Here is a 17,589-nt window from a genome sequence, read left to right on the forward strand (position 1 = left end):
CAGTCTGCACCCCAATAAATCATGCAATTATCGTTACAAGCATCAATATTCTCGATGGGAAGTCCGAATTCTTTAATAAGTTTCTTTGTAGAGTAAAAACTATCAGGAACGTTGTTATCTGCGGGACATAACTCTCACATTAACTGATACATGACATTGTGATTTCTTTCAGACATATTATGTTCATGTTTCATCTTTAATAACGTCGCCAAAACAGATAAATAGTGACCGTGTGGATCCATCTCATATCTCTTTCTCGGATGATTTGATCACCTCATACAATGAATTTATGAAGCTGTTTGTACTTTTAGGATCCTCGTCAACCTGATTTGATGGTTGGTTTTCTTCATCGAAATTCTTAATTTCAGTTTCCAAAATTTCCTCAAAGATAAAATTTTCTTGGAAATTATTATCGATCCCAGCAAAATCAGAAGGTGCAATCATTTGTGGTTCCCTAAGAACGTTCGAAATACGGTACAAAGAAGACGGGGCTTCAATATCAATATTTCGATATGACGGACGAACATATTTCTACCCATTAAAATATCAACAGTAATAATCAGGTACAAATCCATATCGTCCTAATTGTACTTAACTGTATCATCAAGCAAATAAATTTTGTTTTGACATTTCTTGCGGTTGCACGGGAAACGCTTGCTATTTATAAACACTCTGGATGACTCAAAGCAAATGCAACAGATGACTCTACACCAACTCCTGGGTTAAGAACTCATTCTCCAACATATGATACATCCAAGTTACCACTTTACAAAGTGCATTTCTCTATATACAATATGTAGATCTAACATACAATTAAATAATAAATAAATGAAATAATCTAACATAAAGTCATATATCGTGGGTAAATTTAATTTAGCGGTCGTAAAAACGTTGCAAAATTCAAATTAACCACGTGTTTTTACGTTTTTTGTAGTGTTTAAATGGCACATAAATTCTTCTATGCATGAGGGGAAAAATAGTGTAATTATAATATACTCAATATCTATGTTTAATTTAAATATTTTATCTTATTTTTATTTTGTACAATAATAATAATAACAACAATATATACATGATTGCAACATAATATCAAATTATGCCGGAGACTTTAAATTGAAGTCGTATTCTCATTGACCACGAGCTCCAACGGTTCCTTGACTACCGTATAAACAAACGCCACGTCGTAAACGCTAGATGGCGAAACGCGCTGTCTCGATTGGTGGCTCCAGCTGAATAGTCTTTTTCTCTTGTTAAAAGTCGGCACCGGATGGATAGAACCGGACGGTAAACTCGGCCACGTGTTACTCTTCTAGCATAAACTTGCCTACACCAGTTGGCCAATCCATCTAAAAGTTGTTAACATCCTATAAAGGTTTGTCATTTTATTCTAGTGTAACATCAACCTAAGTCTGTTCGGATATAAATTATTTAATTTTTATTTTTGGAAGGGGAAAATTTTTTATTTATAATAAATTAATACAATTGGACGTTAGCTTGTCAACCTTTCGACTATCCAATTATTTTTTAATAAAGTATCGATTTTTTATTTTATTTTTTGAATAACTAAATAGCATTAACTTCAACCAACTTCCAACAATTTTTAAATATAATATGTAATAAAAAATACAAAAAACAATAAATTCTTTATATTTTGTATCTAGATTTGATTTTCATACAATACGGCGTATGTTATATATCATTGTTGGTTGTTTATTTGTATAATTCATTTTTTTTATATAAAAAACTATTTGGATTTTAATTGATTTCATTGATATTATAAAATAAAGCTGATATTATAGTGGTGAAATTTTACCATAGTGAATGTATGATAGTGATATACATGTTAAAACGGGCTTGACGGGGAGGGCCAGCCAGCCACCTACCGCAACCGGCCATTAGGCGGGGCGGGGCGGGCGGGGCGGGCCAGCCCGCCATTTTGGCAGGCCTCTAAATGGCCAACCCAGCCCAACCCACCTTGGGCCGCGTGTTAGGCGGGCCATCCCACTTATTATTTTTTTTTAAAAAAAATACTAAACAATATTAAAATAAACATAGAAGAAAAATATATTTCAGTCAAATAGTTTCATAAAAAACTTAAAAACATTGAAATAAAACATTGAAAGCATACAACAATCAACATAATTCATAAAAAAATAAAATGCTTATTCTAATTCACACAAGATTTCATCGTACACATGTACTAAAAATTAACTCATGTAATATCACCAACCGTAAATACAATGAAACCTTTAAATGTGAATCCAAATCTTTTTTAGTATACACTTTCTCCAGTTTCTTAAGGGTTTGTCATCACAAGAAAACAAAAATTAACGATCTTAAGGGTTTGTCCGCACAAGGCACCTAGCTCTTACCATCCACATTTCTTAAAAAGTGAGAAACATTGGAAGATAACACAAAGTCGAGAAAACAGACGGTTGTAAATTTCAAAAAATATTATGTGTTCAATAATACACATAATTACTTTATTTACTATATTATTTCGATAATTCTGGATTAATTCGAGTTAAACATTAAAAAAAAGGAGGAGACTGGAGAGTATAACATCTTCAAAAAAAATTAGAAGCATAGAGATTTTACCAGATTGATTGAAGTTAGGCACATGAGAAAAAATAAGGAAGAAATATGAATTTTTATATAAAACTTAAAAATATAAAATTCGACCCTAATTTTGTGGGCAACCCAAATGGGCTCAACCCATTTGGCCGCCTCCAAACGGGGTGCTATTTTATCAAACCAACCCGCTCAATTTTTATGACGGGACGGGCCGGCCTGACCCAATTTGACAAGCCTAGACAGTGATTTGATTTTGGTGTAATTTGGTCATTCCAATACAGGACCGTGACTTTATATAAGTATAGATTTAGATATCTATAATTAAATATATAATTGTTGAATATTTGTGTGTGAATAATATTGACGTGGGACGGTGGGATGAAATTTCCATCTATCAAGCATAAACGACGGGGAAATTACATTGATTTGGTTATCGTCTTAAATTCACGGTATTAATCCACTAACTTGGACATTTTTGTTTAATTTTAATCTTTTTCATCAAAGTGCTGACTTAGAATCGATATTTTCTGATTACACGTAGTCATTTTTTTGATTTCACGTCAGCACTTCGATGAAAAAAGATTGATATCGAAAAAATTGCAAATTATTGGACTAAGATCGTAAATTGACCGATAACATGACAAAAAATGAACAAACATGACATTTATAGGATAGATTTCCCTTCACTAAATAACACAAGAATTTTAAATTCACAATTTTTTGCATTGTATTTTCCCAAATTCAATATAATGCATAGAATGTATATTTGAGGGATAATTGCAGCAATCTTCCTTGTCAAAAGTCTAAAAGACATAAAACTCATTAGAAATTATTAACAAGCTAATACATCCTTCATTTTTTTTTAAAAAAAAAAAAACACACATCATCCATATGATATAAAAACTTGTACATATTTATCCGATCCATTATAGGGTTTTATGTCTGATTTTTAAAACCACGGTCTACGGAATCTAAAACGATAATAATTTTACATAATGATATTTTGATTTTTTTTGAATTTTTAGAAGGTGTGCTGATGCATTCATATTTAGGCAAAAACTTATGTGAGACGGTCTACGGGTCGTATTTTGTGAGACGGATCTCTTATTTTTGTCATCCATGAAAAAAATATTACTTTTTATGTTAAGAGTATTACCTTTTATTGTGAATATCGGTAGGGTTAACTCGTCTCACAGATAAAGATTCGTGAGACCATTTGACCTACTCTCATATTCATGCAATTTATGTCACAATCTATTTCATAAAAATATTTTTTTAAAAAAAATTATGACATTTGGTATATTGCTGTCACATGATCTCCCTCCAATCCCAACTACGTCTGTCTCTCACTATAAATACTACACAAGTCTCCAAATGATCGAAGCACGGGAAACCAATTGGCATGATTACTGGACGCACTGAAAACACCACCACCACCACTCCCGTCGCTGCAACGGCTGCGGAAGTTAGCCACTCCTCCTCCTCCTCCCTATCTCCTGCTTCATCGACTTCATCTCCTCAGCCAGTGATTATTCTCAGCCCATGTGCTGCCTGCAAGATCCTCCGCCGCAGATGCGCGGAGAAATGCTTGCTCGCCCCATATTTCCCCCCAACCGAACCACTCAAATTCACAATCGCACATCGAGTTTTCGGTGCTAGCAACATAAGCAAGTTGTTGCAGGTAATTAATCTACGCACGTTACGTTGAAAGCTACGTACGTATATTGATATTTTTTAGAACCAAGAAAATGAAAGAATTGACTTAAATTAATTAATTAGTTAATCACTTTCATATCAATAATTTGTTCCAGAAAACCAGGGACCGGGATACCGAATATCCACATATTATTTTTGTTAAATTTCCCTAAAATGGCGAGACAAAATTTGTGCCCACACCTCAAAATATACCCCTTCATCGATTTGACTTCTTGATTTTTTTTAAAATAATCTAGTTAATTTTATTTTTAAAATTATACAATAAGATTTGAAATTTTATTCTGTAAAAGCTTTAAAAAAATTAATTATACGGTTTGAAAATGTTGGCATATGTTGTACCAAATAAGATATTAAAATAGAAATATTTTACTCTTTTACTCTTATATATATATATATATGTATATATATATATATATATGTTTAGTCAACAAACAAGTTGTTTAAAGTCTTTATTGGCTTCATTAAAAAAAAAAATTGGTGAGTCTTGTGGTTTCTAAATATTATAACATGATTTGTTTGTTACGTTCTTATACATTTATACATGCAAAATCAATTAATTTGAGGTACATACTTCCCATTTTGGCGAATTATATCGAATCGGAACGAGATAAATGTATGCATCTATTACATTTTTAGGAACTTCCGGATGATCAAAGAGCAGATGCAGTAGACAGCATGGTATACGAAGCCAATGCGAGGGTTAGGGATCCTGTGTATGGCTGCACGGGAGCCATTTGCCAGCTTCAGAAACAGATAAGCGAGCTCCAAACTGAACTGGCCAAGGCACAGGCACAGGTCCTGAACATGCAAAGCCAGAATGCTAATTTATTCGAACTAGTCTGCAAAGATGATCAACAACTTGTGTTGCCACAACCTGCAGTGGTACTGCCAAATAATATCTGTTACGAGAATTCCACTAGTTTTTGTCTGGATGACAGTATCTTGGGCCTTTGGACATGAATATTCAAAAATCGATTATCTTTTCGGTTTCTATTCTATCTTAAAATTATATATGCATGTGGAAAGTCGTTTAACAGGTAGAATTCAAGTTAACAATTTAAGTTATCCAAATCATCTCATTAAACGATAGCTGAAAACCAGTTATATATTGTGTATTATTGGTAGTGTCGATGCTACCACACAGGCAGTGCCCTCACAGGATCTGGGCCGTTGATTTTAAAGAAATTGATGGACAGCATATGAATTGGTGGACCCCGCATATGTGTGGTTAAAACTGGGCCTTTGATCTTCTCATGGGGGCAGTGCCCCATGAGGTAGGGTGAAATATTCCGTATTATTGCTTAACGTTGATTAATGCCATTTTTAACATTAAATATCTTCTATATGTATTCAACCCAAGATTGATTGAGAGAGAATATAGTCTGTATATGGTCATTAATACATAGTTATAAGCATTAAATAACATTAATTCACTACAACAATAAATGGCTATTGTGACACTTTTTTGTAGACACTTTTAATTAAATGTTGTTATAAATACTTAATAATGACACTTGTAAAAAATTAATAATGTGTAAAATAAAAAAACATATGAGATTAGTTATCATGACATTTTTAATTGATGTCATCTTTTATATGGATGAGAACAATTACTTTACTCACATCGTAAAAAATCATTAAAAAACTTAAAAATTTCACTATAAATAAGTGTGAGAATATTTGGGTTAGATAAATATTGGAGGAGGGAAAATAATTGTCTCCCTCCATATAAAAAATGACATCAATTAAAAATGTCAGGATAACTAATCTAATATGTTTTTTTATTCTCACATTTATTTTATCTAATTTTCCCTCCTCCTATATTTATCCAACCCAAATATTCTCACATTTGTTATTGTCACTATAAATAACATACACGACACTTTTAGTTGTCATTATAAATGATTTTAACTGACATATAAATTTGTCATTATTACTATAATAACAAGGCATCTATAAATGTATTTAAACATGAGTTTTCCTGATATTTAAAATTGTCATTAAATGAATAATTAGTAACACGTATGAAGTTGTCATTAACATCTTATAATGACATTAAAAAATGTCAGTAAGTTTAAGACGACATTGGAATAGATGACATTTGTTGGAGGTGTCACTTAAAACTTAAATGTCACTAAATATTGAATATGATGACATTTATGAATGTCACCATAAACATTTATTCTTGTAGTGATTTTTTTTTTAAAAAATTTTATTGTGAGCTCAACTCACATATTAATTTTGTGAGACATATATCAAACCGATCTAATTCATGAAAAATATGATTTTTATTCTAAAAGAATTACTTTTCACTTTAAGGCTATGTTTGGTTGGAGGATAAAATTATGAAATGAGTAAGAGAGAAATGATAAAAAGAATGATTGAAGTAGAAATATAATATATAATGATAAAATAATATTATGTTTGATATGATTGTTAAGAATAAGATAATTAAGAATCTTTTGATGAATTGACAAAATTGCTCATCCACTTCGGCGGCAACGGTGGTGTGGTGGCCGGCGGTCGGTCGGTGGACAGTCGGTGGCGAGAAGTGGTGTTGAGTTTGTATGTAGGAAAAAGGTAAAATTGGAAAAATATGATGAATTAAGAGTTGGATAAATAATCTTAGGGGGTGAATAGTGATTATTTTATCCCAATTAATATAACATAATCATTTATAGGAGAGATTGACTTGATTAAATAAAAATCCTACCAAACATATGATTAGGTGGGTTAAAAAACTATAAACCCACCTAATCGCTCGTACCAAACGTAGCTTAAGTATTAACCGGTTTGACTCGTCTCACGGAAAAAGATTCGTATAAATGAATACATTATTTATACAATATGTTGCCACTTCTGACTTTTGCATGGCGTTAAAAAATTAATTGATTCGTAATCGTCTCTTGGTCTCGGGCATGTAACATGTTACATGCTTTACATGCGTGTGTGTGTGTAAAGATTATACTTTTTTGTATGATTTTTCTTGGAAGTCCATCACAAGCTTTAGAAGTATTATTGGAATCTTTCACTTTGGAATTAAATGAGCATCGGATACCATGTGTTTTATTCGTTTGGCAAATGGGTTGTGAATAAATCAAATAGGAAATGACAAAAAGCTAATTATCATATTCACGCAGCAGCAAGTCCATAATCAAGAAAATGCAAGATTGACTTTTATGCATGTGTTGAATTATTCAAACCAAGTTCAAATTCGAGTCAAGAACTAATATGCTAAATCGTACAAGTGATTGTTTGTGTATTATTGTTCAAAATTTACGAGCTAGTTCCATTTAAGAACAGCTTATCTTTATGAAAATCGTAATTTCAGAAAATGTATATCGCGTTCTTTATTTTATCGAACTTAGACCTATTTCCTATTGGGAGAAGTTTATATCACCGAACCATATATGAGATGGTGATATCTTGTTCTTAGGATAAAAGAAAATGAGAGTTCAAAAATTTCGATTGACTTTCGAAACACGAAACATAGTGCAAAAAATTGGGGCCAGCTCGAGACAAAATACTTGACTATTTTTGCAGGGTTGGTTCACCAGTTTCTCTGTTTTTGTCCATTGCCTTTTTTGCGAGCATGGCCAGCAAAATTCATGGCACACAAAGGAGCAATCCAAAAAGAATCGAGGCACAGCTCCTTTGCATAATCCAAGGGGGCCTTCGTGGTGTGTAAAACAGAGAACTCAATCAACGATAATGTAACATGTCGACCAGGAGGAGCGGTCATTGTTCTGGTTTTTATCATAGAACGGAACCTCTCGGAATAGTGTGGCACCAGTCCCACGAAAAAAACCCTCAAGACCATCTTGCTGCCAAGTTCCGACGAATGGCTTTCCCTAAATTGCCGAATAGACCAGTCTGCAATCTTTGTTTCATCACCTCACATGGTATCCGGACTGCTGTGCCGAGAAAGGTGCTACAAAATGATGCTATCGATTGAACCTGAAACATGATGCTCTAACTTTGATGTTGAAACATAAAAATATATCCATGGCATCCGCAAGAAAAAATGCTGATTTCAAAATCATCTAAAAATGCAATTTATTCAGAAACATCTTGAACTAGACTTCCACAAATGAAGAAATTAGCACAATCAAACATAGGTGAATCACAATAAACGTATGCATACCTGTAAATCTGAAAGAGTTGATACAACATTTACTAAAGCTTGCTTGCTTCAAAGACCGCAAACCATGGCTGCACTATTCATCAAATTAATATCCAGAAAAAGGAAGTGATGTTAACATTTAATGCAAGAGAAAACAGGTAATCAAATTAAACCTTGAAATTAACCTATTATAGCTGGAAAAGACCCCCTATATAATCCACAGACACCAAATTGAGGAAGCATCGATAATATTTCCGGGAGGCTAAGGGTTGAAGCTTGTACCCATGTCTGGAAAACAATTATAAATCAGTGAGATCGCATCATAGGATTAAAAAAGTGCCAGAATATATTTGCCATGTACTTATTGGCCTAATTCATTTTTATTTGCACGGATCTGTTTCATGCAATCAAGAACTAAAACTAATCCTTAAACAATCCTCCACACAAACAAGCTTAAACTGTTTCTTCGTTCTCAAGATTTTATCTTAATTGTGTCAATAGGATGCAATAATGAAGTGGATAATGCACAAGAAAGCCCACCAGCCAATGCTGATTTCAGAACACTGCCAGCAGGTATCTCCACAGGAGGAGGAACGGCAACCACAGTAGCAGCTTCAAACCAGATACTTCTTTACATCATAAATAGGCCTGGGTTAGTAGCTGTGGACAAAACAAAAGGCTTCTATCAACGAAATCATGATACAAGACCAACTCTAGGATATATGAAGCAACACTATTTTACATAACATTTCATGTTTTCCCAAGTCTGGCTAATAATCCATAGTTAAAATATGACAGGTGCATTTTCTTAATAATGCCCCTTCTTTGAGAAGGTGATAAAAAGAAAAAGCTTAAACTACCGAGGATCTCCTTGAAGCCGGTCTGATGGGAGCAAAAGCATAAGGTTCCTGAAATGCCCATAGGATACAGATTCTTTGGTGCTAGCATTTAGAAAACGCATCATGTCAACAGCATTGTCTTTATTCGCAGGAATTCTTCAGTGATGCCAAGATTTCACTTTTCTTTAGTGTCCCTAACTTACTCAAGCAGAGAGTTGTACAGGCCTGAAGAATGGTTGGTTCTTTCTGTTCCATCAAGGACAAGAACTGTTTCCAACCAAAAGATTTCAAGAACTGGCTCCTAGCACGGCGCATAAATTCAAGAGCGTATCTCTTAGGCAGTTTTCTCTTTCTCATAGCAACTTCAAGATCTTCTCGAGTAACTTGACCGTCACCATCCCTATCCAACTCCTGGAAAAACCCCTTTCCTGAAGAACGAAAAACATATATTGAGATTCTCAAGGAGACTCGTTTCAATATCTAATAGCAACTAGCAAGGATATTGAATTTCAGACTACAAATGCTGATTCTGAATAGCATTACATGGCATAGAATCTGTCTCCTGATAATCCCCTGCACATTTGCAATAGAACTTTGTTGACTAAAATGTAATAACCTTCAACAAAAATATTAATACAGGACATTACTACAAGGTCTTCCAATATTGAACACTATTTTATGGTCAAGTACTACTGAAAATGAAAAGTGGAGATATAGCTTTGATCGCATGTTCGAAACGGTGCGCATGAACCTTCAGCTTCTGTGTACCTGAAAAAATCCTGCACAGAGAAAAGCTTCTTCTCGTCAGGATGGTCTTCTTTTACTGTTCTCCCCATCCGAGGCAGAAATTCAATTAATTCCGTCAAAACGCTCATCATTGGATAATGAAATACTTAGAAACCCATTGGCCAAATTTTGAAATGAGGTGCCTCCTTTATCTTCGTGATTAACTGCATGACTGATTCCCTCATCCCCTGCATCGTTAAGAGACGGCATTTCAATCATACCAGATTCGCCGGAACGGCCGTGTTGCGACGGGAACGGCCTTTGCTGTTCCAAAGTTCCGGGGTGGGTAGATTGATGGTGTGTAGCGGCGTTTCGTATACCGAAAACGGCGATATAACGGTGGAAAACGGAGATGTAACGGTGGAACGGAACCGGAACGCAATCGCGACGGTTTATCTTTAACCGTCGCTACTAGCGACGGTTTTATGATGTGGCGACGGTTTTATTTAGTACCGTCGCTAATATAGCGACGGTTTTATTAGTACCGTCGCTACTTTAGAGACGGTCTGAATTAAAAAAAAATTATAGGTTCACGGATTCATTTAATCCGTGACCCATCCGCTTATAAAGTGCGTCCGTCTCTCCTTCGGAAATTGCTCATTTCCGCAACATTGGAAAGCAAAGCAACTCGGTTGATGTGAGATGGTGAATCTTGAGTCTTTTTCCCGCTGTATCTATCAATGAAAGACTAATAAAGAAGAGACCGCAAGGCAACTATTTCTATTGAGAAATTTTCATTACAAAGTGTGAAAAAAACTAAGTTAATTATAACATTTTTATATTTTAATTGATGTTAAATAATTTGTAACATCACTTTATATAAGATTTGATGGTTATTATTAGTCCATCACTCTAAATTGATTCAAATTTGTGCGAACTTATATATATTCAATCGAAAATATTTTAATGTTTTGATTAATTAAATACAAATAACTTTTAATAGTATATTTAATTTTTGATATGATTGGAAATATTTTAAATATAATGACGATATAAATTGTGTTCAATAAATTGTTAATAAAATTTTAAAAATACTTAAATTTCTTATTTACATCAAATATTCTATTTAAATGATATTTATTTTAATTTTTTTATTTCTAAATATTTTCCAAAAAATCTAAATTTTTATATATTTATAATATTTTTTTTAAATACTCGTTCCGCGAAATTTCATTGTAACTGAACGGTAGCATCCGTTCCGATCTCCTGCGACCTCGACAGCGAACCATGTAATAACCAGAGGGCATCCCTCCAACTCGGGCAAAACTTAAGTTCCCCAAAAATCCATTCACAGCTCTTTTACCTTCAAAATTACCAATAAGAGCCTTAAAGTAGTCAACCTGATCTATAGGAGTAGGAGGTGAAGCTTTGTGCTCGATATTTTTACACACATGTTCTGAAACAGCCCTATCAAACTTCGGAAAATGACTCAACTGATCAAATGCAATCCCAACAAAATATTTTATTGACAAATCTTTTCTTTCTTTAACCTCGGACTCCTGCTGTTTGATTTCACTAGAAACATAAGATTTTATTTCCACTCGCACGCACCCCTGACTCATAAGAAAACCATTGCATGTCCGATTTCGAGTTCTCCCAAATTTGAATGGCGTAGGGAAGCCGTGAATAAAACCGTTAATTAAGAAAGACCATACCACCTCAAGGTGCAAACAATTACTATCCTCCTTCCCACCATTAACTCTTCCATATCTCTGCTTCAGGCCTTTCTTTGGCACACTCAGATAACTGGTTCTCAACACCATGGTTTTCATTGTTATGAGCATGATTGGTACATTTTTCCCGAAAAATTCCAACAAATATATTAATCGGAACTTTCCCTTTTATCCCATAAAATGATCAGTACTCGCACCACTCTTTCTTTTCGCATTTAACTGTGCTGCGACCAGCTCCGTTTTAGTACTATTAACATCACCATTCAAGTCTGTTGGATCTCGGTTTTCTACGCGTCCAACGCAGCGGAAGTTTTAAAAATTTTTAATTTTATTTTGACAATCAAAATATGTTTTGCTTTGGGCGCTCGTATGATTTTAACAAAAGCATTCATAGGGTGTAAATAATTTTATACCTTTGTGAATTATATCACTGGACTCCAACTAATCCGGTATTAGCGGATGTAGCTCTTGTTGTAAATCCCTACGAACATTCTTCGATCTCCTAATCCGGTCTACGACTGGAATATTTGTTCCTCTTCTAAATTGCACTAGAAATTTAGAAGATATTTTTGCGTAGAGATAGAACACGGAAGGAAAAATCAATTTCTTGCAACAAGAAAGAAAATTTCGAGAGCAGCACTTCAATCCCCTTTGGAAGAGCCGAACTTTTCATTTTAAATCTTGGAGAGAATCTCTCGAAAATCTGTACCATTTGGAATAAAGAAATCTTTTTTTTTCCCTTTAATCACGATTTACTTAATTAATCTCATTAATTAAGTAAACTAAATATTTGGATGAATAATAGGTGATTTTCGAAGATCATGAGGATGGAGGCTAGGTTATTTTAGGTCAAACTCTTATTATTATATTTAACCCATGACCTAATTATCATAGTATAATAATTGGGCCCTTTAATTAACATTAATTGGCCTGATTAATTAATTGAGCTAGTCACACTAGTTTAATCCATTAATCAAGGCACATTAAAACTTTAATTATTTAATATGTTGGACTTGTACTCCTACAAGCCTATTAAACACATTACCAACCATATTTAATTTATTAATTAATCAACTCAACTCTTGAGCTTAATAAATTAAATAAATTATAAATTCAACATTTGAATTTATTATTTAAATGATAAATTCAACTCATTGAATTTTTATCACCTCCAAAATTTAATATTTAATAAACCCAACATTTGAGTTTAATAAATTAAATTCTCAAATTTTTATAAATTCAACTCCTTGAATTTATTCTCTCCAAATTTCATAAATTCAACTTCTTGAATTTACTATATCATAAATTCAACTCCTTGAATTTATTTTCTCAAAATTTAATTATCATAAATTCAACTCCTTGAATTTACTATATCATAATATAAATTCAACTCCTTGAATTTATTCTCTCAACGGAAACAAACAATCCAGTACTTGTGTGACCCTCAATGGTTCAGGGATACAGCTAGCCGTGGGTTCACAACTCTTTGTGATTCAGGACATAATCCTTTATTCGGGCTTACCCTAGTTAGCCTCATTCTTTTCATCAACACCTTGATCAAGAATGTCAGAACTCATTTCTGATTGCACCCATCGGATCATGGTAAGAGCGTCTAGTAGCATCGCCCCATGATCCCCTAGGTATCACTGATAGTGCCTGCAAGAACCAGTCGATTATGATTAACGTACAGTACGGTCCCTTCATCTCATATATCCCGATCGAATCTGCAACCATTGGTTCATCGAGGGTTGCATATTAATTCGATAACTATGTGATAACTATAATAGTGGCATCGCGTGTACTATTGGAGAACTCCTTCTCCAACGTACATCTCATACTCTGGCCAGAGATTCCATGCACTATTATTACATTAGATCACATAGGATATCCACACCCGTAGGTGAGCGGTGAATCCCCGACTACAATGCACTGGCTCCTATATGTGTCGCAACTGTACCCAACCTCGCCACCTGATGACTCTCATGGAGCCGGTAAACGAGTCAAAGCACAGCCCTAGCATATAGAGCCTCAGTGTTGTCCCGGGTCGTAAGGACTAATGGTGTACAATCATAACCACGGACTTATCCTCTCGATGAATGATAACCACTTGGAAAATCCGAGGGAGGGTTGTTCGGTATAATCATCATATGACTACCCATCTGCATGTTTGGACATCTCTATGCCCTTACCAAGAAACGCAGTACACAACATCACAGATGCTAGTCTCGAGCTCAAGCGACCTTTATCCAAGTTTTAGGCGGCTGAATCGACTAGGAACGAATTTAGAATATGCAGTGTTTACAAATGAGTTTCAACATCGAATTACGATTCATTTGTATTAAAGCATAATCAAGGACTTTATCTATGCTGATTGCATGGATATACAGATATAGTATAACGAAACCATTAAAAAGTAAATTATATTAAAATAAAGATTGTTTATTACACTTGAGTCAATAAATTCTCTAGCCAACCGTTGGCTTGCAGGACATCTACTCTAACAAAGTCTCCATTCACATAAACCCCACTAATTCAAAGCTCGAGACTCTTCGCAACCTTGCGGAAATTCAATTCAAGTTCCGAAAAAACATTCTTAAGAACCTGAATCGGATTCAAGAATGACTCCCATGTGTCATTCCCCGGAACCATCATCACTAACAGCCTATTTCAGTTAATGCATGAAAAAATCCCACAAATCGAAGCAGAGCCCCAACAAAACCAGCACTTAATCCGTTGCTACGACAACAACAAAAAATCAAGAAAATCGAAATGAATGGACACCCACCAAAGAAAAACTCCACCTTTTCAATTCATGTCTGCAGCAATACTTTGTGAAGTGTTGTCAATTCTTGATTTCCGTGTACTGTCACATATATATGAGGCTATTAAGTTTCCGGATAAGGATTTTCGGTGATTTTACATTTTCCGACGATGAATGTTCCGACAGATTTTTTAACATCGATCAACTCTTTTTTTAAGAAAATGACTTCCTCAAATATCTATGGAATGATCAATAATTAGCTGAGAAGAAGACGACGTTCTTTTGTCCTTTATATTTAGCTCTCTCTTGATTTCTTTAAAAATAAAAATGGAAGTAAAAATGATAAATTAGTATCTTTTAAAAATATTAATTCAAAATGTTAATGTGAGATCCTATAGACAAAAATACCCTTATTCTGAAAATGATAAAATTCCAATTCCAAATTTATATAAATTCTGACCATTCTTGTCATATCAACTTCTTACTAAATATTTCTACTGAAATGGTAACATCATTTTCTCTCATAAAATTTGTTTTAGAACTTTTTTTAAGGTTTGGCCTCAAATCTCGATTGAAAAAGTCCTATATTCATGAGATCGTGCAACTAAAACCAACCAATTCGAAACAATTTAAACTTCAAGAAACAATGGTCTAGAAAACAACTTCTCCCACGACCACTTTTCCAACCATGCATCATCAACAAAAACACATCCTCCTCTATCACGCCTCCGCTGATTTTCCATTCCTGATTCCTTCGTCTTTTCGAGGAAAGACGAATGGATCCGACCATCCCAACCCCTACTGCATGTTCCACCGTTACATCCTCCTCCGTCTCCTCCCAAATACCGCCACCCACCCCTTCGAACATACTCGAGATCAGCTTGATATCGGCTCAAGACCTAGCCTCCATCACGAAATCTATGCGAACATATGCAACGACATGGATCCACCCTAACCGCAAGCTCACCACCCGAACCGATCAAAATGGCCACACGAACCCTACATGGAACGACAAGTTCGCGTTCCGTGTGGACAATGAGCTCCTCATGTCGGAAAACGGGACCCTGACCGTTGAAATCTACACGGTTTCGTGGTTTCGCGATGTCCTGGTGGGGACGGTGCAGGTCCTAATCAACGATCTCATCACCCCGGCGGTTCGAATGTCGCATAACCACCCTAAGAACACGCGTTTTGTTGCCCTACAAGTCCGCAGACCATCCGGCAGCCCACAGGGCATACTCAACATGGGAATTGCCCTACTTGACAGCACAATGAGAAGCATGCCTTTGAACAACTATCCAAGTGATAAAAAACTGAATCCCCTCAGCCTGCAACAGCATACAAACGAATATGGGGAAGAACAACAAAGGGAACTTACTTCAAGAATCCAACTGTGGCGTTCATTAAGCGTGGGGTCTGAGGTTAACAACGAGGATTTTCCATTAAAGGCCGGATCAGTAAACAATGGATCAATGGTTAATGGATCAATATGCAATGGTTCCACTGTAAATGGTTCGGAAGCGTGTTCTGATATCGGTCCATCTGCTTCGATCGTGGCAGCTGAGTTAGCCAAGAAGTTGCAACCACCATTAAACCCCAAGAAAGTGCACATAACTGCACAAGATATCGAGGAAACAGGCAGCTCCATTCTTGAGGACTTGACAATCGAAGAAGCAAAAGCGAAGGGGTATAGATTTACTTCAAGAAGAGAAAGATGGAGAAAGGAAATGAATCCAGGTGAAAAGATCGATGCAGATGATGATTATGATCGGTCCGAGATATCGAATAATAGCAGCAGACATTCACGTAGGAATTCGGATGGGGGACTCTTTTCATGTTTTGGAAATGCATATGGGATCGAGTTCACTATCGTATGTGGGGCGAGTAATAATGCAAGTAGTAAGAAACTCATCGATAGCAAGAGTAGAAAGAAGAGATCAAGTGAGGCCAATTCAGCGTAGCTAATTGATTATCAGGAATGGACAGCAGGTCTTCTTCTTCGATTTGCTCAGATGTTTCATATCATTATAGTGTCCCCTATTGTTTAAGCCTATTAATCTGAATTCTCTTGAAATTTCGAGTTCGATATTTTTTTGTTTTAAGAAATGGTTAATTGTTAACGTGTTGAGATATACCTTTCAACAGAGCGAGGGTAGACGGCAACAAAGTCCGAGTCTTGGACTGATTTCTTCTTTGCTTGTTGGAAATTTTTTGTTTGCTTAATTTATGGAATGCTCTTTTGTAAGTTCTTCAGATGGGCTAGCTACTCTCTCCAAGAGAAAATGGGGGTTGCTTGAAATGGACGCCTGAAAAGCTTTAATTATATGTAGAGTTTGCTGATGTTGTAACTTGTAAGTACACTGCTAACTCATGAGGTTGGACAGTTTCTTTAATTGATTTCTTCTACAGTCCTTTTATACATACGTTGCCTATTCTTTGTCATCAAAATTTACATATATTATGCAAAAAAATTGTCTCATTGTTTGCATGTAAATGAGTGCACTTAACCATTAATCCCAATCTGTCTTTCACTTGGGAAGAAAAGTGCATTTTTTTGTCGTGTAAGCATGTATTTCATTTTTATTTTACAGAAAAATACTGACATGACGACCTACTGTCAATATCACGTCAACTGTCTGGTTAAAAAATATTAAACTTGAAAAAAAATTATAAATTAGTAGACTATCATTATGAATTGACATGACCTATAACAAAACGAAAAATTATTAGAGTGAAGCCTTAGTTGTTGCTGGTGGCTTTAGTTGGAGTCTGGTAGCCTATAGTAGTAGTACTGCGAAAAATGGGATTGCTCGAGCCATGTTGGTGGGAGGGGGCGACGACTGTAATTAGAGAGAGTAAGGATTAGCAGAATGAAATATAAGTAGAAGTATAAAATAATCTGAATCCCCTAGGTTAATTATTTAGCAGCTTTCCGAGGAACTATCGGGAACGAAAGAAGAAAGCTACGTACTGATACGAAGAGTAAAAGCACAATCAAGGGAAGGCTTCCTTGAATCGCGGTTAATTTATATTAAGATAAAGAAAAAGTAATTCAAATCAGTTTTTACAGTTTCTCTTTCAAGCATCGTTTAATTGTTGGTTCATTCAAGTTGGCAC

At 35.1% G+C, this 17,589-nt stretch overlaps 2 protein-coding genes and 1 pseudogene across 2 annotated transcripts; 2 read left to right on the forward strand and 1 right to left on the reverse strand.

Moving 5' to 3' along the window:
- The first annotated feature begins 3,966 nt into the window (after nt 1–3,966).
- On the forward strand, nt 3,967–5,325 carry LOC142533111 (LOB domain-containing protein 1-like). Its single transcript, XM_075639752.1, has 2 exons — nt 3,967–4,255; nt 4,927–5,325. The coding sequence occupies exons 1-2, from the start codon at nt 3,977–3,979 to the stop codon at nt 5,248–5,250; spliced, it is 603 nt and encodes a 200-aa protein (XP_075495867.1). The 5' UTR covers nt 3,967–3,976; the 3' UTR covers nt 5,251–5,325.
- Nucleotides 5,326–7,711: 2,386 nt separating this feature from the next.
- LOC142533110 (uncharacterized) lies at nt 7,712–10,258 on the reverse strand (annotated as a pseudogene).
- Nucleotides 10,259–15,164: 4,906 nt separating this feature from the next.
- LOC142532170 (uncharacterized) lies at nt 15,165–16,899 on the forward strand. Its single transcript, XM_075638432.1, has one exon. The coding sequence runs from the start codon at nt 15,249–15,251 to the stop codon at nt 16,431–16,433; it is 1,185 nt and encodes a 394-aa protein (XP_075494547.1). The 5' UTR covers nt 15,165–15,248; the 3' UTR covers nt 16,434–16,899.
- The last annotated feature ends 690 nt before the right edge of the window (nt 16,900–17,589 follow it).

This window comes from Primulina tabacum, chromosome 18, assembly GCF_025594145.1.
Source record: "Primulina tabacum isolate GXHZ01 chromosome 18, ASM2559414v2, whole genome shotgun sequence".
NCBI classification, from domain to species: domain Eukaryota; kingdom Viridiplantae; phylum Streptophyta; class Magnoliopsida; order Lamiales; family Gesneriaceae; genus Primulina; species Primulina tabacum.

Bases quoted from the DNA above. Each gene is read 5' to 3' on its own strand.
- LOC142532170 (XM_075638432.1), top strand. From the start codon at position 15,249: ATGGATCCGACCATCCCAACCCCTACTGCATGTTCCACCGTTACATCC.
- LOC142533111 (XM_075639752.1), top strand. From the start codon at position 3,977: ATGATTACTGGACGCACTGAAAACACCACCACCACCACTCCCGTCGCT. The intron at 4,256-4,926 runs GTAATTAATCTA...TTACATTTTTAG, and splicing joins ACATAAGCAAGTTGTTGCAG to GAACTTCCGGATGATCAAAG.